The sequence below is a fragment of the Macrobrachium nipponense genome, chromosome 12 (assembly GCF_015104395.2).
Source record: "Macrobrachium nipponense isolate FS-2020 chromosome 12, ASM1510439v2, whole genome shotgun sequence".
Classification (NCBI taxonomy): Eukaryota; Metazoa; Arthropoda; class Malacostraca; order Decapoda; family Palaemonidae; genus Macrobrachium; species Macrobrachium nipponense.
Window position 1 is genome coordinate 45224299 of NC_087205.1, and position 25265 is coordinate 45249563.

The following is a 25265-nucleotide window of genomic DNA, read 5'->3' on the forward strand; positions in this document are numbered from 1 at the left end:
TACAGTAATTCATATTTCATTGAGAGAGAGAGAGAGAGAGAGAGAGAGAGAGAGAGAGAGAGAGAGAGAGAGAGAGAGAGAGAGAGAGAGAGAGAGAGAGAGAGAGAGAGACGAGAGAGAGAGAGAGGAGCATTGGGATTAGAGTAACTGTTGAATAGCTTGAGAGAGCAGCTTGGGATGAGAGTAACTGTTGAATAGCTTGAGAGAGCAGCTTGGGATGAGAGTAACTGTTGAATAGCTTGAGAGAGCAACTTGGGACGAGAATACTGTTACTAGCTTAGAATAACATAATGAAATTTGTATTTTAAATATCTTTATGGTGATAAGAAATGAAACATGGATAGTGATAAGATATTCTTTTGTATACTGTTATAATGTGATAATCATCGAGTCAACTATAAAAGTTGTATTGAAGCACAGTTTCGTAAATCACAGAATAATAGACCAGTATTATAGTTTTTTCTGTGAGAGAGAGAGAGAGGGAAGAGAGAGGAGAAGAGACGAGAGAGAGAGAGAGAGAGGAGAGAGATCAGTATTATAGTTTTTTATTGTAGATAGAGAGAGAGAGAGAAGAGAGATAGGAGAGAGAGAGAGGAGAGAGAGAGAGAGGGAGAGAGAGAGAGAGAGAGAGAGAGAATTTTGCTATTTGCATTCATAGTATTTGAAAATTTGTAAATGAGTGTATCCTAAAAATGCATTTAGTCATGAAAAGAAGAAGAAAACACAGTAATTAGTGAATCTTTCTCGTACCAACGAGACTAGGTTTGGTGACGTCACGGTGGTCATAGTATTTTTTTCGTGAATGAATATACATTTATAATAAAAAAAATAGTTACTGTACTGCTTAGAGTACCATACTGGAATATTAATGTAATCACATCAAAATAAAGTAATCATTGCATGTTGTAAACATGTAAAGTGTATTTTTGTCTTTTGAAAAATGCATTCCCCAAGGAATTATTCCTTGAAGAGGCTTTTTATTATGAAGATATGCCAATAACATATAAGATATGCGTTTTATTATGAATATATGACAATAATATATAAGGTAAAAATGGTTTTATTACGTTTACGCTTCGTCGCCGATCACAAACAACAATACGATAATCTATGACAATTATCGTTTGTATGCCTGCAGTGTTCAGAGGAGTCGATTACTTATACCAAAACAATAATGAAGTTCGAATTGAAAATTGATGTTTCCTAAATGTTATTACTACTGTAATTACACTACTACTATTAACATTTCTAAAAGGTTAAGAATGACAAAGGTGCTGTTAAGTGTAACTCAATGTTTACATTTCTGCTGGCCACTCAACTACAAGTTGATGTCAATGATGTGGAATATTCCATGAATAGGCTATATAGTATGAAGATATGCCAATAATATATAAGGTGAGAATGGTTTTATTAATAATACCTTTATTGTCAGTTAATATCATAATGTGAATCTGTTCATGCATTTGCTGGTTATCGGAACCGGACGAGGCTTAGCCTACAACGGACAACCCTTTGATGCTGCGATTCATACCAGTGATATAGATTGAGAAGTGGTCCAAGGAAAAACCCGTGATTAACTGAATCCGTGATTGCTGATCCGTGACTAAGCGAGGCCCCACTGTACGTATAGGGTATTTTTATTTCTGCATGGAAATATAATACAAAGGCAGCTTTTGAAACTGCCCTCCAAGTTATCAAATGCGATGTTTTTTTCATGTTCTTTCTTGTGAGCCGCCGCCTGCCACTCTTCCAAAAATATCTATTAAAAAAAAGTGCAAATTAGCGATCAATGTGTCGATTTTATAAATGTTCGTGAAAATGTATTATGTGTAGGGTATTTTCATTTCCGTGTAGAAATATGATAAAAATATGATAAAAAGGCAGCTTTTGAAACTGCCCTCCACGTTATCAAATACGATGTTTTTTCATGTTTGTTCTTAAAAGCTGCCGTCTGCCGCTCTTCCGAAAATATAGAGTTAAAAAGAGTGCAAATTTAGCGATCGATGTGTCGATTTTTTAAATGTTTTATGCTTTTATGTTTAAAATATGTATGAAAATATATTACATATAGTTAAATTTTTATTTTTGTACATAAATATGATACAAATTAAGGCAGCATTTATAACTAGGCTCCACGTTGTCAGAGGATGTTTTTCATGTTCGTTTTTGTCCGCCACTGTTCCGAAATATGCATGGTGTTATTTTATTAATTATGCATCTTTTCCATAAATCCTTTAACCCTCTTACGCCGACTGGACGTATTTTACGTCGACATTTTTTGTCTCCCGTGTGCCGACTGGACGTATTTTACGTCGACTTACAAAAGTTTTTTTTAAAATTCGCGGAAAAATACTTATAGGCCTACCAGCCTAAAACTTTTGAATCACGCGCCTTGGGGGATGCTGGGAGTTCACGGATCAAGGTGTTGTTTTGTTTACAATCGTTACGCAGGCGCACAAGCGCGAATTTCTTTCTTGCCGCACTAAAAAGTATCTGTGACACACCTCGGAAATTATTTCGTCACTTTGACATAATTTTTATACCATTGTAAATTAGCCGTTACATGAAGTATTATATATGAAAATGTGTGCATTTTTATGTAGAATACAACAATAAAATACTCATGATTGTAGGTTTTATCTCTTTTGAGATATTTTCATATAAATAACAATAAGTGCCAAAATTTCAACCTTCAGTCAACTTTGACTCTACCAAAATGGTCGAAAAACGTAATTGTAAGCTAAAACTCTTAAATTTTAGTAATATTTAATCATTTACCTTAATTTTGCAAATAATTGGAAGTCTCTAGCACAATATTTAGATTTATGGTGAATTTATAAAAAAACTTTTTCCTTACGTCGGCGCGGTAACTCTTCCGAAAAAAATCATACATGCGATTGTGGTAATGTTTGCACCATTTTAAAATTAGCCATTATATAAAGTTTTATATATGGAAATGTGCGCAATTTCATGCACAATACAACTAAAAACAACACATGGTTGTAGCTTTTATCAGTTTTGAAATATTTTCATATAAATAACGATAATTGCCAAAATTTCAACCTTCGGTCAACTTTGACTCTACCGAAATGGTCACAAAACGCAATCGTAAGCTAAAACGCTTATATTCTAGTAATATTCAAGCATTTACCTTCATTTTGCAACAAATTGGAAGTCTCTAGCACAATATTTCGATTTATGGTGAATTTATCAAAAAAATAACATTTTCTTTACGTCCGCGCAGTAACTCTTCCGAAAAAATCATACGTGCGATTGTGGTAATGTTTGCACCATTTTAAATTACCTGTTACATAAAGTTTTATATATGAAAATGTGCACAATTTCATGTAGAATACAACAAAAAATTATTGAAGGTTGTAGCTTTTCTCATTTTTGAAATATTTGCATATAAATCATGATTAATAGAAAAAAACCACGTTCGGTCAACTTTGACTCTACCAAAATGGTCGAAAAACGCAATTGTAAGCTAAAACTCTTAAAGTCTAGTAATATTCAGTCATTTATCTTCATCTTGAAACAAATTCGAAGTCTCTAGCAAAATATTTAGATTTATGGTCAATTTAAAAAAAAATCTTTCCTTCCCTCCGCGCGCGGATTCTCCGCCACAAATCTCTGAAATGCGTACGTACCATTCTCGGAATATTTGCTCCGTTTCATATTAGGCATTTCATAGTTTTATATATGAAAATGTGCGCAATTTCATATAGAATAAAACGAAAAATATTTGAAGGTTGTAGCTTTTCTTATTTCCGAAATAATTGCATATAAAAAATATATATATAAAAAAATTCGACATTCGGTCAACTTTAACTCGTCAGATATGGTCGAAAACTGCAATTGTAAGCTAATACTCTTACAGTATAGTAATATTCAATCATTTGTATTCATTTTGAAAGAAATTGGAAGTCTCTAGGACAATATTTAATTTATGGTGAATTTTTGAAAAAAATTATTTGTTTACGTCCGCGCGTTACGAATTCATGCATTATTTTGTGATAATATTTTCTCTGTGTTGCTTTTATCGTTTTGCGCACAGCGCGATTTGAATACAATTATATATGAAATTTCGTTTTTGCGCTATCATATATCGCATTATTTATATATGATAATGATAATTTTTTTCATTTCTGATGGTTGCATACTAAACTTCAGCCAATGACAAAAAAAGGAGCCAAAAATGAACTCTTAATCTTGAAAACTAAGCGCGCTGTGATTTTTTGAAAAAAATAATTTCTCCGCTTCCGCGCTCACTCTGAAACACCTCCGGCACACGGGAGACAATTTTTTTTTTACCGCTTCGGCGTAAGAGGGTTAAAAAGTTATATATTACTTCAGTGTATCCAATAATATTGTATGTATTCTCATATTATTGTATTAAAAAATACTACAGCAAATTTAAGCCAGTATTCCGTGGAGCAGCCAATGTTGTGGTTTGAAATCAGCTGATGGCAAATAAGAGTTTTTTTCCGCCAAAACGCAATTCTGAGCAAATTCTCTTGCTTCTAGTTAGCATAAACAAATATCTAGATACTTGACTTATATGAGACAAGGTTATTTTTCCTTCTAAAATGACAATTTGTCGAAAATTGCATTTTTCCTAACTATACAAACCTGAGTCCTTTAACAATAGGAAGTAGCTAGCGGCAGCTGGAAAACGGTCGTAAGCTTCGAACAAGGGGAGAACGGTAGTTAACTGCTTGTCCGACAGTCGCGCGCCGCGCGACTGGGAGGTAAACAAATCACTTTTGCTTTTGGCCCATGCAAAATACGCAGAGTGAGGGGTGGCATAGGAGGGACTATATGTTAAAGGACCTCAGGTTTGTATAGTTAGGAAAAATGCAATTTTCGACAAATTGTCATTTGTTCCGATACGTAATACAAACCATCGGTCCTTTAACAATAGGAAGACTCACTTCTTGGTGGGAGGAATCTGAGTCTTTTGATGAACAGACTGGTGTTCGTCCATCCCTGGAATGCCTCCCTGGTCGTAAGAGCGAGGGAGGGGGGATCCAAGCCTCGTCCGATTGATCGGGGTGTGCACCGCAGGATCAATGGTCAGACCTCTGGGCCGAGTACTAAGAGAGAGGCAAGCGTATCTCTTCGTACCAGCAAGCAAGAACTTGTTCCTGTTTGCAAGAGGCAACATAAAGTATGGGTTGTCTCAAGCTGGCATCCACTTCCTCCCCTTGTTGGAGGAAGTGGTGGATATACGCTCCTGTCCCTAGTGAAAGGGATAGGATGGGGCTCTGTTGAGTAGCTCACCTGCATCTTGTCCTTATCCAGCAGGGTGACGACCGTGTCCCTCTAACCACAGGTAGAGGGGAAGAAAAAGATGGGAAGAGGAGCCAGTCACACTCTCATTCACTCATCCATTCTTATGGTCACACCAGGACTCGATGCTGTTCAGCCTCGAGGGTCTGGGTTCGCTACACAACGTGTTGAGCAGCCACGGGTCCCAAGGAAAAGGATCCAAGGACCTGTGGGCAATATCCCGAAGGTAGAAGGAAGGGCATGTGGTCTGGTTGACCAGACCCCTGCCTTCAGTACCTGCACCACGGAGAAGTTCTTGCGGACAAGGCAGCATCTCCTTCGCATCGAAGGCGGTGAAGTCCATTAGGGAGGGTATTGTGAAGGACTCGAACCAATCGTCAGTTACCGAAGGGTTCTGAGTCTTCGCTACGAAGATCGGTACGAAATCGAGCGTCACAAATCCCCATCCTTTGTGATTGACTTCTCAAGAGAAGTCATGCAGTTACCTAAGACGAAAAGAAGGAATAGTCGTATGACCTATCCCTCTTCTCGACTTTGGTTATGTACAGTACTATACTGACAAGCTATTAAGACGAAGTAATGATTGCTCTGGAACAACCGAACTAAGTCCACAGCATAGTTCGTAACTGACTCGGGCGCTCTGACAGCTGCCGACTGACTGGTTCGGAATCAGTAGAGGCAAGTTGTCCAAGCATCCGGGTAAGTCACGTGACCTTCGCCCTTTAAAGAGTTATGCTGAGAGACCAAACAAATAAAATATTTGTTAGTCACCGATGCCGGACGGCACGGCGATGATTCTCTTAATGCATAATCTCAAAAGGCGAAAGTCAATTGCCTTCAAAAGACCGAGGTCCCTGATGGCAAGAAAATCTCATAGACGTTGGATCTCAGCTTAAGGAGAAACAACACTATGTGACGTTGAAGACGAAGGTAGGCAATGAATGCAACCTACGTCTTCCAGCTGAATCGAGAGAAGGAATCTCAAGATTCTAAACCTGTGCTTACAAATGACTGCAAACGCTAACCGCCATTTCATTGCTGTCCGTTGTGCAATGAAAGCGGGGCGTTCTTCAGTAATGAAACACAGGGGAGAGCCGCTTGAAGAACTGCTTCTCATGGGCTGAACGTTTGGAAGTAGAGCTGGCAGGTGTGGGAGTAGGCGATGTCTTTCAATACATCTGCTAATCCGGGGTGAACAATGAACAATTGTACACCTCCGAATACAAGATATTTTGAGGACAAACTCAGATTCCGCAAAAATCATTCGCATTATCGGATACGATGCAGCAAGAGACTATTACAGAATTCTGTTACCGTGCGGTAGACAGAAAGATGAGAGTCGAATAGATATCTCTGTTTAAAATTCTCGCAATACCGAAGACGATGAATACTAGCGTTTCACAGCAGTAGATGGTCATTCATGTATGAGAGAATCCCCGTTAATCAGAGACTTAAGTCCGTGATTGTTGGGCAGAGATACGGTTGTTATTCAATCCAAGCAGGTGAGAAAGACATAAACAACCGTCTATCTCAAAGCGCCAGCTGATACTGAAATGCCTCGGGCAATTCAATACGCAGTAGCTGTCGCTGACTCGTCATCCTGAGTTGCCAAGTAATCCTTTCCACGAAGGAATGCGTTCGGCTAGAACCACCGAGCATAAAAGATATGCTCGAGCAATTATATTAAGCGAAACGAATTTCGGTAAATATAAAAGCTTAAATGGTGTTGTTGTGACAACACCATAAGTATATAAAATTGAAACTGGAAACTCCTGGGAGGTTGCAGTTCAATTAGAATACTTTTCGTCTAAGTCGCAATCCGTAGAATAACCAGGATATGCGCCTACCCCTCGGACCATTCAACTGCTTAGCAGAATCATGTCGCGAGGTTAATATACGTAGTATATTTGTAGGATTCTGAACAACGATCTCCATCCTAAATTCTTTCCTTCAAGAAAATAAGGATTGGAGATCGACCACCTTCGTTCTCTATTAAAGAGAGTGAAGGAGAAGTCTTCCTCGAAGGAAAGCTTCAATGGTGAACAGAATACTAAGACGATAGTTCCAGCCAAACTGGATATTCCCGTCCGTTCTTCTCTATTCCAGGTTGGTCGCCTACTGTGAGATAGTCTTCTTTCCGCAGCAGTCTTCTTCCTAATGCTAGAAATTCCAGGAATTCGAGCATAGGCGAGGTTCCCGATTATCGTGTAACATATCGGGGATTCTCGTCTCGCTCACTTTGGACCGTGGTCTCGCCTAAGTGTTTGGAGATCGTAAGAAACTCTAACACTCTGAATGCGCTAGAAATTCCGTAGAATTCTAAGCAGTCTGCGAAACCCCCACCGAATTCGTCAAACGATATCGGCTGGTGGTCCTCTCGATTCCCGTAGAAATCGAGAATGGGGCAGGATCCCTCCTCAACGACCGGGGCTTACGTCAGGTAGGACCCGAAGGTCCCCCCTGGTAGCGCAGTCCCCAACGTGGGATCCTACAGAGAAATCTCTGTAGGATCCTTCCCCTTTCCCTCGTAGCCGTAAGGAGAGAGGGAATGGGGGAGGAATTGGATACTCGCTCGCCTTCCCAGTGGAACTAGCAGTTGGAGAAGAGTTGGAGCAGCCATCGCCGCAAGTCTGGGAAAACTTATCGTCAGGAGAAAACGTTTTCCCGAGGAGGGTTACGAACTTTCACTGTAGGTAAGGGTCTGCCGCCACTGTGAACGTCGTCTGGGTGGGGCTGATCGACACCTGACAGGAGAGAGCCGATACCGTCCTCCGACTCATTCCAGTCCTCGTCGAGGTCGAAACCTCTCAGGAGGACCGAAGGAGTATTTAAATACGGTGTCCGAAGACACGTAGAAACGCCGCTGTCGCAGTAGAGGAGGTGGAAGTAGCTTGATCGACCGGCCAGAACTGAGAGAGCCTTCTTGTCCGGAGACGAGAGACTCTGGTTCAAGACAGAATCGGCAAGCTCCGATCGCGGCAAACCCACCGTCGGTTTGGGTTCCCTCTCGGGCCCCAAAACGACTCGAGCAGAGACATGGGCTCTGCTGGTGGGAGCGGCGATCCTTCCCCCCGGTCGTTGTGCTGACGAATCAGTGCAATAACCTGGGTAAGTTACTCTGAATCTCGGAAGTTACAGTGTCTTGAGGAGTAGGACCGTCCAGTCCCTCCAACAAGAGCAGCTCCCAGGACCCTCCTCCTTCAGAAGAAGGACCAGCAACAGATCCCTGACGGTTGCCTCCAATCACTTGCGCGTACGTCCTGGTTGGTCCTAAGACCAACCTGGCACGTGCGGCGTCGTGACGGGATCGTGAGCGGCGCATCTCTCACGATCACTCCTATATACCTCGCTCTTCCTGGCGTATGCCGAGGGAAGTTGAAGGTTATCGGAGAGAAAACAGAACTGACGCTACCCCCTCTCCCCCCTGACGGTCGCCTTCAATCACTTGCGCGTACGTCCTGGTTGGTCCTAAGACCATACGTGGCACGTGCGGCGTCGTGACGGGATCGTGAGCGGCGCACCTCTCACGATCACTCCTAGCTACCTCGCTCTTCCCGGTGTAGCCCGAGGAAGTTGAAGGTAGTGGAGAGACAGACCTGACGCTCCCCCCCCCCGCTCGCTGGCAGGACCAGCGTACGTGGGGGGCTGCAGCCGATCACCAACCCGCGGTGGGGATCGATCTGCAGGCCTGGCCGTGCCGCTCACCTGTGGCGAGCGGCTCGACTGAGAACGTCGACGCTGATGTCTAGCGTCAGGCGAGCTGTTGCTGGTTACCGTCTCCGCCCGGTCCCGATGGGAGCGGCGTCAGGTGACCTGCTAGGCTCGTTGTCGCGGTGAGACCGGCGAGCGTCCTCTCGGCGCGTCGAGCCGCTGGTACCAGCCGTGGCTGGTACCGACGACCGCGGGGACCCCTTCCTCGCCTCAACCCGTGGCTGGTCAGCGACCGTCACGTCAACCCGAGCAGCCAGCTGGTCGCTGCGAGAGCGTCCACTGGCCTAGCGAGAGTCGTCTGCACGACACTCGCCAGTCTTCTGCTCCGCGCTTCGGTCTTGGCGGCGAGCGAGCTCGAGTGTCAAGACTTTGGCTGGACGGTCTCCCGCGGGAGACCGTCCACTCGGTACTTCTCGCTAACGAGAAGCCGAGGCGGATCCTGGTTTAGCGGCAGAACCGCTAAAACCAGGCGAGGAAGTGCCAGCCGAAGCTGGTACTCCTCTGGTCCCCGTCTTCTTCTCCTTGGTAGAAGAAAAGACGGGCCCTGTTCCCGAGGGAGCAGGAGGACCAGCAGAAGAGCTCCCCGAATCGCCGGAGCGAGACGGGCCCTTAGAAGGTCCCGAAGGAGCCTTCTTAGGGGGGAAAAAACCCGGGTAACAGCTGGTCGCTGCAAGAGCGGCCGCTGGCCTGGCAAGAGTCACCTGAGCGTCTCTCACCAGCCTTCTGCTCCGTGCCGCGTCTTGGCGCCGAGCGAACTCTGGCGCCGAAACTTGGCTGCACGGTCTCCCGAGGGAGAACGTACACTCGGGATCTCTCGCGAACGAGAGACCAAGCCGGAACCTGGCGTAGCGGCATCGCCGCTAGCACCAGGCGAGGAAGTACCAGAGCTAACCGATACTCCTCTGGTCCCCGTCTATCTCTTCCTTACGGAAGGGGGGCAGACGGGCCCCGCTCCCGAAGGAGCAGGAGGACCAGCAGAAGGACCCCCCGTCCCACCGGGGTGGGAGGGCGGGCCCTTAGAAGTTCCCGAAGGAGACTTCTTAGGGGGGAAGGCAGCCTTCTTCTTCTTCGGCTTATGGGCCTTAGAAGTCGAAGGGGAAGAGGCAGCAGCAGACGATGAAGACGAAGATGACAGCTTCCTCTTCTCCTCTTCCTCGTCAGCTCACGCAGGACAGTCGTCAGGTCCTCCATCCAGGCCGGAGCCGGGGCTATTGCCGAAGCAACACGGCCCGACTGCACCTGTCCGGAAGGACCTGGGACTGGGGAAGACACACCGTGGGCAGGACCAGCATGGACAGGCTCAGGAACCAGGAGCGACAGGAACAGCAACCAGCTCAGGAGGCGGGCAGGAACAGCGGCAGCGGTAGACCCAGAAGGGACAGCCAAGCCAACAGCGGAATCACATCAGCGACAGGTACGGCAGGCCCCAGCGATCGCCTCGTAGAATCATCGGCAGCCAGCGGAACCTGGTCCTGGCGGCCGGTCCAGGGGGTGGGGCGAGCTGCTGGAACAGCGAAAGTCTGGGGCAGGCAACACGAAGAAAACAGGCGGCGGCGGCAACCCCACCTCGGTACGGCTGCGGCCCTAGTAGCGGCAGACGGCGTCATCGACACAGCATGGGGAGTGTAGACCAGGAGGGGGGGGAGCAGCATAAGCGGCCGTGGTAGTAGTGGAGACCGCCCCAGACCTCGCTAGACGCTGCAGCAGCCCGTGGATGCTAGGCACGCCCTGCCTCCGCGGTGGTCCATACCTGTCCAAGGTCGTCTCCCACGGATGTAGCACCTGCGGTAACATAGATAGATTAGTAAGAGGGGTTCCCTCACGCACAGGGGAAGACATGCCCCACCCCGAACGCAAGGAAGACCCCAAATACAAAATACAACGAAGAAGCTGAGCGGGGGGCAGGAAGGAAGACGAAGAATCGGATACCAAGGGAGTCGCGGGAGAGCTTTCCGACGACTTCCTGGCAGACCTTCGCTTCCCCTACCCCCGCACAGCAGTGAAAAGTAATATGAAAATGAAACAGAATACTGCCCTTGCGATTCACTTCATAGAACTTAAAGGGAAAAGATCAATTCCCGGGTAAGAACGGAAACTTGATCCAATAATATGATGCTATCATAAAATATATATGAAAATGAAACAGAATACTGCACTTGCGATTTCATTTTCACATAAAAAAATCGTAAGGATCAATTCCCGGGTAAGAACGAAAATTGATCCAAATTAAATTTCATGCAAATAAATAAATGAAAATGAAAAGAATATTGCAATTGCGAATCCACTTTCATTGCATTCTATTATACAAAATTAAAAGGCTCGTGCCGAGCGCAATCACACTCTCGGTAACGAACGCACAGGGCAAAAATATAATGAAAAGAGTACTTACATTTCAATTACACACTTTCGCCCAAAATACATGACTCGGCGCGAGCGCGCCCGCCCTCGGCACCGAGACATAATTCAAGGGTTCAATTCATGAAAAGAGAGGAAATCGCCGCATCTACGGCGATAACTCCATGTTGGTTCATAATTAAGTAATGAAAATGAAAACAGTGTACTTACAGTTTCATTTTCAAGTCAAACAAACCATTAGTAGAAAACACAATATAAACAAAGCATACGACGATGAAGCGGACAGAGAGCGATGACGAACACGTCCTTCTCCCCCGCGGCCGAAAGCAAAAAATGATTTGTTTACCTCCCAGTCGCGCGGCGCGCGACTGTCGGACAAGCAGTTAACTACCGTTCTCCCCTTGTTCGAAGCTTACGACCGTTCCAGCTGCCGCTAGCTACTTCCTATTGTTAAAGGACCGATGGTTTGTATTACGTATCGGAACAAACGTGTTTTTAGGCGGAAATATGAATTGAATGTGTCTCGTTGTGAATGTGAACTACTTTTTTTTTTCTTTAATATATTACGTTGGCGGCTTATTGCGTAAAAAATTACATTATTCCGTTCACAATTCTCCTTTATATAAAATCATCATAATACAAACTTCACGTTATTTTATCTCAATTTCATCTACGGTTGTGTTTGATGTTGAGCTAGAACAGTTTTCTCAGCTTCAGTTATAACTAGGTTTATATTTAACAGTATATTTCCCGATTGATCTTTGATCTATAGGGAATAAAGTTATTACATTAAGATATCTCAGTTCTTTGTATACTTAATGTCATTTATAACAAATACGGTAGCAGTGTTCTGTAGTACGATGATTGAAATACAAGCCAAACGGATGTTATCCAATTCGCTTGTACTTAAGAGAGAGAGAGAGAGAGAGAGAGAGAGAGAGAGAGAGAGAGAGAGAGAGAGAGAGAGAGAGAAAAAGTTTCTCGTTCGGTCGTTCATGGTTATACACGTTCACGCATTGAGTATAACATTAAAACCATACTTTCATCATTCTCTTTTGCTGTTTTTGAACTTAAGTAACTAGAAAATGGATAAAGTTAGGCTATTGTAATTTGGTCTCCCATAAAATCGGACTATCGTAAGACGAATTATCATAACTTGAACACTATAGCTACCTGTACACTGTATAAACCTAATTATAATCTTTACATACTCTAGACACCCAAAGGATTAAAGCTAGGCTTTTTTTCACTTTACAGTATTTATAATGCGATAATGTACTGTACAATACTACTGTACAGTAAATTCTATAGTACTACACTGCATAAATATAATTTTACTTATTATGCCATTGTGGGATTACAGCGCATTTGACTGGTCTAGAGTTTCGAAAGTGTGCAGCGGCCGTACGCTTTAAAATCGCTTATCGTCGAAAATCACTTAGCGTCGAGGGCCAGGAACGGAACCCCTGCCGCTAACAGAGGGCCGCCTGTACTTCCGTTACCTATGGTTCTGCACCTTTCTTGCTCCATACCTCCCAAATTTGCTGGAGTCTTGCTCCTACTGGTGCAAGGGGATCGCTTTCACTATTTGGGGACCAATCTCATTGAGGTTTTCTCAATGGCTAACCCAAAGTGGACATTTGATCTCGGTCTACAGCCACGAAAGGGAAAGGGCTACAAAGGGGAAGATGGAGTAGTACTTCCTTTCAGCAGTCTCGTGGAATGGGCCAACAAATCTTGTGTGGACTTCTTCTCAAGCCACGACGCTATGTCATTAATCAAAGACGGAGGAAAGAGGAAGTCCTTTACTATACGTGAAAATAAAGAGTGGACTTCTGAACCGTGGTGACTCCCTAGTGGTAAAGGAACACCATAGCTCCCCCTTTTTCAAAACCCCCATCACATAAAGGGAAGCCATTTCTCTTGAAGCGTCCCTACTCTTGTCTGCACAAAACAGAACATCAAGAAGATCCAATGATAAAAATTATTTACTAATTTTCAAATATCATCAATGTTTACTTGTATACTTCTTATAATATTTTTTTTTATGTTTATGGTACAATAACTTATATTATTTTCATTAAAAAGATATGTACAGTACAGTACTGATATACAAAAGAGATAAGAGATTACGTCATCCCACAAATATTTTTTGCTGCGAGAATGACAGCACAAGGATTTAATCAATAAATTTATGGGAGATGGTGGGGACTAAACACATAAAGTAAACTTACTATAGCATAAAAATTTTTTTTATCATGTGTTTTTGTACGCAATCCCGAAAATACTAAAAATACATAAAAACATAGCACTCTCTTTGGATGTCAAGTCCTGTTGCTCTAACCCTCTTACGCCGATTGGACGTATTAAACGTCAACATAAATTGTCTCCCGGGTGCCGATTGGACGTATTAAACGTCAACATAAAAGTTTTTTTTTAAATTCGTGGAAAAATACTTATAGGCCTATCAGCCAAAAACTTTTGAATCACGCGCCTTGGGGGATGCTGGGAGCTCACGGATCAAGGCATTGTTTTCTTTACAATCGTTACGCAGGGGCGCAAGCGCGAATTTCTTTCTTATTGCACTAAAAAGTATCAATGACACATCTCAGAAATTATTTCGTCACTTTGACATAATTTTTGCACCATTTTTAAATTAGCCATTACATGGAGTATTATATGAAAATGTGCGCAATTTCAAGTACAATACAACAAAAGAATTCTCATGATTGTAGCTTTCATCAGTTTTGAAATATTTTCATATAAATAACGATAAGTGCCAAAATTTCAACCTTTGGTCAACTTTGACTCGACCGAAATGGTCAAAAAACACAATTGTAAGCTGAAACTTATATTCTAACGCAATTGTAAGCTGAAACTCTTATATTCTAGTAATATTCAATCATTTACCTTCATTTTGCAACAAATTCGACGTCTCTAGAACAATATTTTGATTTATGATGAATTTATGAAAAAAACTTTTTCCTTACGTCAGTGCGGTAACTCTTCCGATAAATTTTTTTGTGCGCTTGTCGTAATGTTTGCACCATTTTAAATTTGCCCTTACATAAAGTTTAATATATGGAAATGTGCGCAATTTCATGCACAATACAACTAAAAATAACCCATGGTTGTAGCTTTTATCAGTTTTGAAATATTTTCATATAAATAACGATAAGTGCCAAAATTTCAACCTTCGGTCAACTTTGACTCTACCAAAATGGTCAAAAAACGCAATTGTAAGCTAAAACTCTTATATTCTAGTAATATTAAATCATTTACCCGCATTTTGCAACAAATTGGAAGTCTCCAGCACAATATTTCGATTTATGGTGAAAAAAAAAAAAAAAAAAAAAAAAAAAAAAAAAAAAAAAAAAAAATCCTTACGTCCGCATGGTAACTCTTCCGAAAAAATCAGTAATTTTTTCGTCCGATTGTTGTAATGTTTTACACCATTTTAAATTAGCCGTTACATAAAGTTTTATATATGAAAATGTGTGCAATTTCATGTAGAATACAATAATAAATAATTGAAGGTTGTAGCTTTTCTCATTTTTGAAATATTTGCATATAAATCACGATAAAGGGATTTTGACAGAGGAAAAATCTATTTCTGGGCGAGAGACCTGTGCCGCTCCATGAAATGCTCCTTATAGCATCATTTCTGAGGTATATAACTGCTATATATTACCAGAGGAAAAGTTGCATTGGAATGCTAGGAATGAACCCAGCTCGCTCAACCATATAGGGTGTCGGTATAGTAACTGGGGCGTGAAAAACCACTGTCAGAGGTCTCGTACCAATTAGATCTCTCCTCTCCCAAAATCCCCTGTTACTACGAGGTGCCGTTCTACATCCCACTACTGCCCGCTACTACTACTTCCACCCACGCGATCCCGCTCATTCCATTCATAGCATCATAACAAGCACACACGTTCCTTTTGTGTTCTGTGAATTGTGATATTTCCAAGATGTCTGACCTGTTAGAAGCCTCTACTGCCAAGTTGTGTATTGCAATTATCAGTTCTTGATCTGGAGGTAGCGATAGTCTGTATACGTTTAATTACTTGAGTAATTTAAGTATCGGGAAGTTCGGAGGACGCCGCTCCCCGTCAGCCATTTTGATGTCGCGACTGGCAATTAGTTCCTCATACTAATTGCGGTCTGCTTTTAACTTCAGACATCTTACATATTGATTGTTAATTCACAAGTTTGCACGCTGTGCTATTCTAGCTAGTTTTAAGATTAGGTTATTTGGCTTGCACTAGGCTACCCGACCGGGCCATATGCAGCTTCGGAAGGTAGCCTACACCAGGATAAAACCACGTTCGGTCAACTTTGACTCTACCGAAATAGTCGAAAAACGCAATTGTAAGCTAAAACTCTCACAGTCTAGTAATATTCAGTCATTTATCTTCATTTTGAAATAAATTCGAAGTCTCTAGCACAATATTTAGATTTATGGTGAATTTTTAAAAAAACTTTCCTTCCCTCTGCGTGCGGATTGTCTGCCGTAAATCTCCGAAATGCATACGTAGCATTATCGTTATATTTGCTCCGTTTCATATTAGGTGTTTCATAGAGTTTTATATATGAAAATGTGCGCAATTTCATGTAGAATACAACAAAAAATTATTGAAGGTTGTAGCTTCTCTCATTTTTGAAATATTTGCATATAAAAAAATATATAAAATTCTACATTCGGTCAACTTTAACTCATCAGAAATGGTCAAAAACTGTAATTGTAAGCTAAAACTCTTACAGTATAGTAATATTCAATCATTTATCTTCATTTTGAAACAAATTGGAAGTCTCTAGAACAATATTTAGATTTATGGTGAATTTTTGAAAAAAACATTTTTTTACGTCCATGCGTTACGAATTCATGCATCATTTTGTGATAATATTTTCTCTGTGTTGCTTTGATCGTTTTACAATGTGTTATATACCAAAATGATTGCAATTTAGTGTACAATACAACGAAAAAAATTTACTTGTTAGCTTTAACGGTTTTGCTAACAGTGCGATTTGAATAAATTATATATGAAATTTTGTTTTTGCGCTATCATATATCGCATTATTTATATATGATAATGATATTTTTTTCATTTCTGATGGTTGCATACTAAACTTCAGGCAATGACAAAAAAAGGAGCCAAAAATGAACTCTTAATCTTGAAAACTAAGCGTGCCGTGATTTTTTGAAAAAAATATTTTTTGCGCTTCGGCGCTCACTCCGAGGCCGCCTCAGCATATGGGAGACGATTTTTATTATACTCCTTCGGCGTAAGAGGGCTAAACTACCCATATATTGTAGATATACTTTATACAATAGTTTTATCCTAAAATATGTACCTGTACCATAAATAAAATTTCAAAATCATCTTACAACACAAGACACCATCAATACTATGTATACGTAAAATGTGTGGCCAGTGTATTACAAGTAGTATGTGCAGAACAATGCTGGAGGGCAAAGAAAACATGCATGTCTGAACAATAGGAGATACTTAAGAGTAACAGTTGTAGGGTGGTATAGGCAGTCCCTGGTTATTGGTGACCTGGTTTAATAGGGCTTGTCTATGTGCGAAAATCAGCAATTTTTGGTGCCGAAATGCACAGATTTCTGGTAAACAGTGCCAAAAATTGCTGACTTTTGTTTATTCGTGATTTTTGCTATCATCAAGCCATAGGCGCGGAGCTGGGGACTGCCTACTTAATTTTGCAACATGACTTTGAAATTATATTAAGGTGCTCTAGGATGATAATTTGAGGAGTATTTGTGTTTGAACCATCAAGTTTGGCGATGGACTGTTAAAATAGAGTTACAAACACTTTATGGGTGTTAAACACTTGAGGCTCTGTGGAGAGGCCAAAGCAGAAAGACCAAAACTGGAAGACTTTGGGCCTAGAAGACAAACCTGAGGTACTTCCTGAAGTCTGGATGGATGGAGATATTGAAGTAAGCATTTTGCATGTCCAGTGTTATCATCCAATCGCCCGGATGATTGGATGACGAGACTGACTGCTTCATTTCCATCTTGAACTTCGTCATCCTTACAAAGTAATTGAGGGCATCTATGTCTAGGACTGGTCTCCAGCCTCCCAACGCCTTGAAAACTACAATGGGACAGTTGCAGAAGACCTCTGTGTTGATCTCCTTGTCTCCTATGGCTCTCTTCAGGAGGAGAGAGGGTATTTCCTTCAAAAGGAGCAAACACTGAGCCTGCTGAGTAGGGTGTCAAGGAAATGGGAAAGGTGACTCTGTGATCCCGGACAAAAAACTTTTGGGTTGCTTGGAAGACAGAGCTAAGAGGTCTTGAGTGGATTTTTCTGAAGATCCAAAGCGATCTGTTCCATGACCAACTGATGAAAAAGGTGAAGTGAGTCTACAGACGAATACAACACCCACCTCTGCAACTGTGCGACTCCATAGCTCCCCCGGTGACATGTGACAGGTATCTCCTCTTAAACAGACGAGAGGGAGGGTGGACGAAAGTAGCCTAGCTCTCTCTCTTCTGGGTGGCTCCTCATCAGGAAGGAAGAAGCAAGCGAGGCAGCTAGAGCAAAGGACGGAAAGCTCACCAACAGGTAGCGAAGAGCAGCTGCATATGCTGAATGAGGGGCAGAATCTTCTGCATATGGTAAAGGAGGGGCAGAATTTTTATTAATCTCTATTTCAACCTCGGACAAGATTGGAGACAGGAATACGTCCTGAGAAGGCTTTGAGTTGGGAGCTTTTCTAATGAAGCTCAAAACCTCAGAAAGCTTTTGCCTGATGGGTGCCAGAGAAGGCTCATCTTCACTGAAGGTGGGTACTTGGCACTCAAGAGCAGTAAATGGGCGAAGAAGAGTAGACACCGGGCCCGAGATCAGTGGTGATGGAAGGACTAGAGTTGGTACTGGGCTCTTGGGAGCGGGTGCTAGGCCCTGTGACTATGACTGGAGTGGCACTTCAGGTGCTTGGCATCCAAAATCGGGCGCTGTATACCCGGACAATCTGGACAGATTAAGACTGGAATATCCCATGGGTGAGCAGGAAGTTGTACTGAAGCAAAGACTGAGGGATCCACCACAAAATTGCAAGAAGGTTGTGGACTGCTGAAAGCTTCCTTGTACCTCTTAACAAGAAGTGAAGAAGACTAACAGGTGTTGGCCTTATGCCTCTTCAGTGGTTGGGATGAATTGAGGACGCGCCTACGGTGCCTGCGATCGGAATCAGAATCAGTGCTGGATGACAAACAACTCACATGCAACAACATGCCTTTCCAATGGCTGTCTGTCAAAACCTAAGATTTTGCAAAAGGCTCGACTGAGGGGGGTGGCAGCCTGTGGGCAAACCCCACTAGCCTCCCTTCTCCCTTGGGCCTTTATCTGCCGATTGCAACCAGATTCACAGAACAGCAGCACCAACATGGAGTAAATGTGCCTCCCTGTTGGACTGTGAAACAGCTTCTGTGAAGATGTCGTAAATTGGAACTTCACAAGTTCAAGCGAAAATGCATTGCATTACTACTCTAATACAACTCTTCTTGTATTTTAATAAAATGCTTGCATTTTTATTTAATAATTTTTAATCAGTTTTTTTAATTACTGATCACTTTCTGTATTTCCCATTAACTTCTGTTACTTCTTTCGAATGAAAACTATATTCTTTGGAAGCTTGAATTTCAAGTCAATGGCCCCATATGATTGTTACATATGAATAGGGTTAATCTTCTGAATACATAATAATAACAATAATAATAGTAATAATAATAATAATAATAATAATACATGATAATAATAACAATGATGAAACTGGCAAGAAAATTCTGTATACCAAATAATTATTGAAAAGTAATATACTGCCCAAATTTTATGTCAACAACAAAAATCCCAACCCAAAATAATATGCTGAACTAACAATCTCCAGATCCATAGAATCAATGGAAATGACTTGCTGAAAATAAAGAAAACCTCTCACACTAACTATTTAGCAGCAAGTAATCCCACTGTTCCTTCCCCAGTGAAAAAAACTTTAATTCATCAATCACTAAATGTTACCAGAATACAAAAAGTGAAATGAAAATGAATGGATGACATTTAATCTCCCATCAGAGAATGCAAAAAGGTGCTAATCCTAGAAGAGCAGCCCAGAGCATGTCTGTACACAAAGGACAGTGAGGAATGAGACCTTTAGGCATATTCAATTGGGGTGCGTCTCTTCCGTGATTTAATTAATCAGTAAAGCAGAGTGTCACTGCAAGGAATTAGGGCTATTCATAATTACAGGTTGCATTAGGCACCACACAGGAAAAAGAGCAGGAAACCTCCAACATTTAAGGCAACTGCATTTACAATACTTACTGCTCAAGAGCTACATGAACTTATGACCTGGTTTGGAGACATTTTTCCTTTAGGAAAAATTCTTATTGAATTCTTGCACCATCATATATTTAGCATCAACTTAGGTTATAAGTCGAGTGACAGCCAAAACAAAGATTAAAGGGAAAGGAGAAGAATAATAAAGTGGCTTTATCTTCACAACATACCACTGAACTTGTGCCTATTGTTTCAGCCTACACAACCACCCATGCATACGTGGAAAACAGCTGCCTGAGGCTTACTGATGCATGCAGCTACTCAAGCTACTTGGCAATTCATTTAAATTCTACAAAGCATTACCACTGCATGCTGTGTGTGTAATAGACTGATTTCAGGGATCTTGTATGATAGGCAAAAAAATGCAGTAGAAAACCTTTTAAGAGTAAATGGAATACATAACGCAGTGACTGCTTAAAACTTCTAAGTTTACTAATAATGTTATATTTTTCCAAATTCCAGTAAAATTTTATTTTAGCATTGTTGTAAGTCCAGGCCATTCCTTTGTTAAGAGCATTCTTGGATCAACCATATCCTTTATAAAATTAAAACGATACCACTCAAGCCCTTCTGAAGGGCAATATTACAGTCATTATCTCCTATACTATATTACAGGCAAAAATTATGTGCTATATAAAAATCTCCCAGCATAGTCATTTTAACCTTACCATTAAGCAGATTATTAATGTGTGGTGGAAGATCAACAGATGACCTTCGAGAGCCAGCAGTTGAACCAAGAACAGGACTTTCTCTTTTTGAAAAAAATTGTTTAAGCCTGGATGAACCACACATACCAATGCTGCCACTATTGTCAGTTGCCCCTTCTTCTTGACCACCTACAATGGAAATTTAAGAGAAAAGATCTACATAAAAATCCATGAACTAATTACATATAGGCAAAAAGTTCCAAAGAAAATTATCAAAGTATTACTATTGTTATTACCATTACCATTATTTTTATTATTATTTAGAAAAATACCACTTAATACAGTAGAAGTCTGGTACCCTGGCAATTAACCCGAACCCCTGCATAACAATTCTGTCAAAAGGTGCCATGTATTTTGAAAAAATTAAAAACTACCCAAAATTTCTCAAACTTTAATTCTGCTCACCTATGTTTTGTATTTTGTTCCTGTGTCATAGCAAAATTAGAATCATGCATTAACTTTCTTTTTACACTGTCATCAATACTAGCAGATATATAAATAAATTTCCTAACTTTTGAAAAGTAAGTACAGTGGACCCCCTGTATTCGCGTTCTCTGGATTCATGGACTCGCGCATTCACGGAAAATTCGCACATTTGCAGTATTTTTCTATGAGGAATATCCACAAATTTCTGGGTTTTTTTTATCAATTTCATCATAAAATGCACTTTTTGTGATAAAACTATTATAAAAACCAAGTATGAAAATTTTTAGTGGTTTTTCTTGAGTTTTAACTAACAAAATAGGCTGGTTTTAGCATTTTTATAGGGGTTCCAAACATTCCCGGATTCTAACTATTCACAGGGGGGTCTGGTATGCATCCACCGCGAATACGGGGGACCACTGTATATATAAATTTTCATAATAAAATTTGTTGTTTGGATTCTTACCTACTGTTAAAGTTAGCTTACATCTCTGCTCCAATAGGGAAGTCTGTACTCAAAAGATTAAATGGCTGCCTGGATGACGTCTAGTACACCTGTTCTCCACCAGGTGTGTTCTGAATATTTTAGCTCGTCAGAATTCTCCTTGCGGGAGACTGGATAGGGGTTTACTTAAATAGTAGGTAAGTATCCAAATCATTTTATTATGAAAATATTTATTTAGGATGAATCTTACCTACTGTTAAAAGTTAGCCAATTCCCACATTAAGAAGAGAATGGTGGGCAGTGCAGCTAGACAAAATCTGCTCAGCCCATCCTAGCAGAGAAAACCGCTTCAATTCAGCCAGAATGAAACGTAATGGGCATAAGGGACCCCTCTGCCTGGGTCCAAAAGCCTTATAAAACAAGTCACAAAAATAAATTACTTTATCATATAAAGGTATGCTCCTATACGATATATGTACCTTCATGCAGCCCAACATATTAAAAACTGAGATTTAAAACAAAAGAGGCAAAAGGAATGCTCTTTCTTCGGTTCTGGAAAAAGACTACCCACTACTAGAAGCAAACCTAGGGCTTGACTATTTTCAAATAAGACTAAGCATACCCAAGGCAGTGAGTGGGCAAAGATAAATTGCACTTCTACTGTGCCGCATTAAACCCATCCTCAAGTGACATACTATCGAAACACTTAATGAAGTTGCAACAGCTCTCAAAATTATGAATGTTCACCTTCAATAAAGGTAAAAGGTATGGAGCTGGTTGTCATCAACTAGCCTAATCAAATACGTCACAAAGAACCTCCTATCTTTTGAGAAAGACTTTCTAGGTTTCTAAAAACACAAAACAAAAAGGTTAATTTTGCCTCTTCCAGGCTTAACCTTTGATGAAGTCATTCTAGGTTTTCTAAATCCACAAAATGAAAAAAAACTTTGCCTCCGCCAAGCTTAACCATTGACAAAGACAGCTAGGTTTTCTAAATTACAAAACAAAAGGATAACTGCCTCTTCCAGGTTTAACTTATCTAAGTTAGTTTTACTTTCCCCACATGACAGAGAACAGTTTCCTCTTCCCCACCAAAGAGGTTATATTGGAATTCTTACAGTTCTATGAAAAACTTAGCCTTAACATCATTCTTAACTCTAAAGGCAAAAAGATAAAATAGCATTCCCTTTACAACAGCCTTAAGGAGTGTGCTGCAACCAATTTATTCTGTTAACTAGCCAACAGTGCTAAACAAAAGTTGGTTTCATAGTTAATAATACAATGGAACCCATTCCAGAAGCACATAAGAATCGGCAGATAAAATTTACACCTGCATCTAAATTCCAGAGACTGATTGATATCAGGTTGAAGGGGCTTCACTCTCAACTAATCTCAACACCTTACGTTGCTGATCATCAGCCAGATTTAATAGCACATGACACAACACCGAGGAAAGTAGGGAATGATAACCTCGAAAGTAGACGGCAAAAAGTCTCACTATATCTAAGAGAGCTGAGGAATTTTGTCAACACTGTTCCAGGTGCTGCAAATTCCTCCAGAACAGCACCCTACACAATACGTACACAAACTGCTGCTTCTGACACAAGGCCACAGTTGTTTTCCACTTAGGGATAGAACCCATGATATTTTTTTGAAAATACGCTTATACTAGGCCAAGATTAATCAGTACGTTCATCGAATCTGGCATTAAAAATTTGTAGAACTACCATGCAGACCAGACCATAGTAAATGATTAAGCAAATGAAATTCCACATTTTCATTAAAGAGTTATTACATATTAGGGCAATCTGGCCACAACACTGTCTAAGGCATCGTTAACAAGTCTAGGGCACTGTAAGGTGGATTGTGGCACCCATAGACTATTGAATTTCAGTTAGCGATGATTTTCGGTTAGCGTCAGGCCCACAGGAACAGAACCCCTGTCGTTGAATGTACTTCACCAAGCATGAAATGTCAGCTGACAGAAACAAATCTAAGCTATTTTGCTAGTTCTACTCTTTCTAGCCACTAGAAAATAGCATGCCCTGCGAATTTCAAAATTCTAGCTGCCGATTCCAGTAACTTTTAGCAATGTAATTACTTGGTAAGTTACTTATATAAAAATACGTGACCAATACTTATTTCTTTGGATTAGTAGTATATACATACAATTGTTTAGTGTATACAGTAGAGCCCCGGCTCACGACCATATTAGAACTCGACATAATCGGATTTTGCCACTAAATTTCCAATAAACTTTGTATCTGTGTTCAAACAAAAAACCGGATTCCGACCCTCAGACCATATGATGTTTGTAAACAAAACTGTTTCCGCCAGCCGCCGCTAGTTAGCGTCATCCAGTGTTACCAAAGGTAGCATAATTTCATGTTTTTTTTAGCATGATTTGACCCAAGAATTGGAGCTTAGCATATATTCTATCATACTTAGGGTTCTAATACTATTTTAGAATGTATTTTCACTAAAATTTTGAATAAAATGCAGAAAATTCCTCAATTTTGTACACAGCTATAGTGAATATATGTATCTTCATAGTGAAATTACCTCAAAAGCAGCACTAATAAATGAGTTGATTGCTAAGTTTGAACCCAACTAAGGAATGTTAAATTTTGTGAATATAAATACCCACAGTGGCATAACAAACGATCAGTAAAGTGTGAATAATGTTTTTTCTTCATGAGTAAAGTCTGATTTCTTTCCTTTTTTAAGTTTTATTTCTTTCAGTAGTTATCAAAATTTCAATTATGTCTGAAGTGATTTTCACACAATTTCCAAGTATTTATTCATTGTGTATGTGATCTGTTAAAGAAAAATGGTGTTTCAGTGGTATGATAATGATCAGTAATACGTACGTATGTTTTTCTTCTTGAGTAGAGACTGGTTGGTTTGTTTTCCTTTTTTTTTGTTTTAATTTTTCGGTAGAAATCAAAATGTTATATTTCAATTAATTTTCACACATTTTTCAAGTATTTATTAATTGTGTATATGACCTGTTAAATAAAAATGGTGTTTCAGTGGCATGAAAATGATGCAGTAATAAGTAAAATTTGTATGTTTTTCATCATGAGTAGAGAGTTATTTGTTTTCCTTTTTTAGTTTTAATTTTTAGTAGAGATATCAAAATGTTAAATAATATCTGAAGTGATCTTCACACATTTTTCAAATGCTCACACATGAGGCGTGCGTTTCAGTAGCAAATGCAATACATATTTAAGTATATTAGGTTTGGAGTGAAGGGCAATGTTACGTACGTAGGTTACATGTGCGGTTCAGCAACAAATGCAATCTTTAAGCTTTAAGCTTGCCAGTAAAGAAGAGGTTAGCCATAGCTTAAATCAGAGAAGCTACTATGGTATGTGTATATGTGCGTAGTAATTAAGAAATTAAGACAATTCTTTTATGTCTACTGTAATACATCAATGTTTACGTGTGAGATTTGGTAGTGAAACAAGTGAAACAATTGTTACATCATAACATGTGCGGTTCGGTAGCTTAACTCAGAAGCTGCTATGGTATACGTACAGTGTAATTAGAGAAATTACGTAGATTCTTTTGTCTGCTGTAAAAATACATCAATGTTTACGTGAGAGATTTGGTAGTGAAACCTCTGTTACATACGTAACGTGTGCGGTTAGGTAGCGAACGCAATCTTTAAGCTTTGTTAAGCTTGATGGTAAAGAGGAGGTTAGCCTTAGCTTGAATTAGAAAAGCCGCTATGGTGTACGAAGTAGTTATAGAAATTAAGAAGATTCTTTTATGTCTACTGTAAAAATATGTCAATGTTTACGCACGACATTTGGTAGTGACACCAGTTATGTAACGTGTGCACGGTAATGAACGCAATCTGTATGCTTGGTTTAAGAGCATCCTCGTAAAGAAGAGGTTAGCCTGATATTAAACTTGAGATGCTGGTACGTAATGGTATAGTAATTATAAAAATTAAGATTCTT

The 25265-nt window shown here is 40.6% G+C and overlaps 1 protein-coding gene across 8 annotated transcripts in view; it reads right to left on the reverse strand.

Moving 5' to 3' along the window:
- The window catches only part of LOC135224510 (myb-like protein P), an 871197-nt gene that overhangs the window by 665262 nt on the left and 180670 nt on the right, over window positions 1-25265 (reverse strand). For 7 of the 8 annotated variants that reach the window (XM_064263551.1, XM_064263553.1, XM_064263549.1 and 4 more), the window contains exon 8: window positions 20391-20558. The exons of the other annotated variant lie outside the window; for it this stretch is intronic. In XM_064263551.1, the coding sequence (XP_064119621.1) occupies window positions 20391-20558 (168 nt within the window). The remainder of the gene's footprint in view (window positions 1-20390; window positions 20559-25265) is intronic. 8 annotated transcript variants of the gene reach the window in all.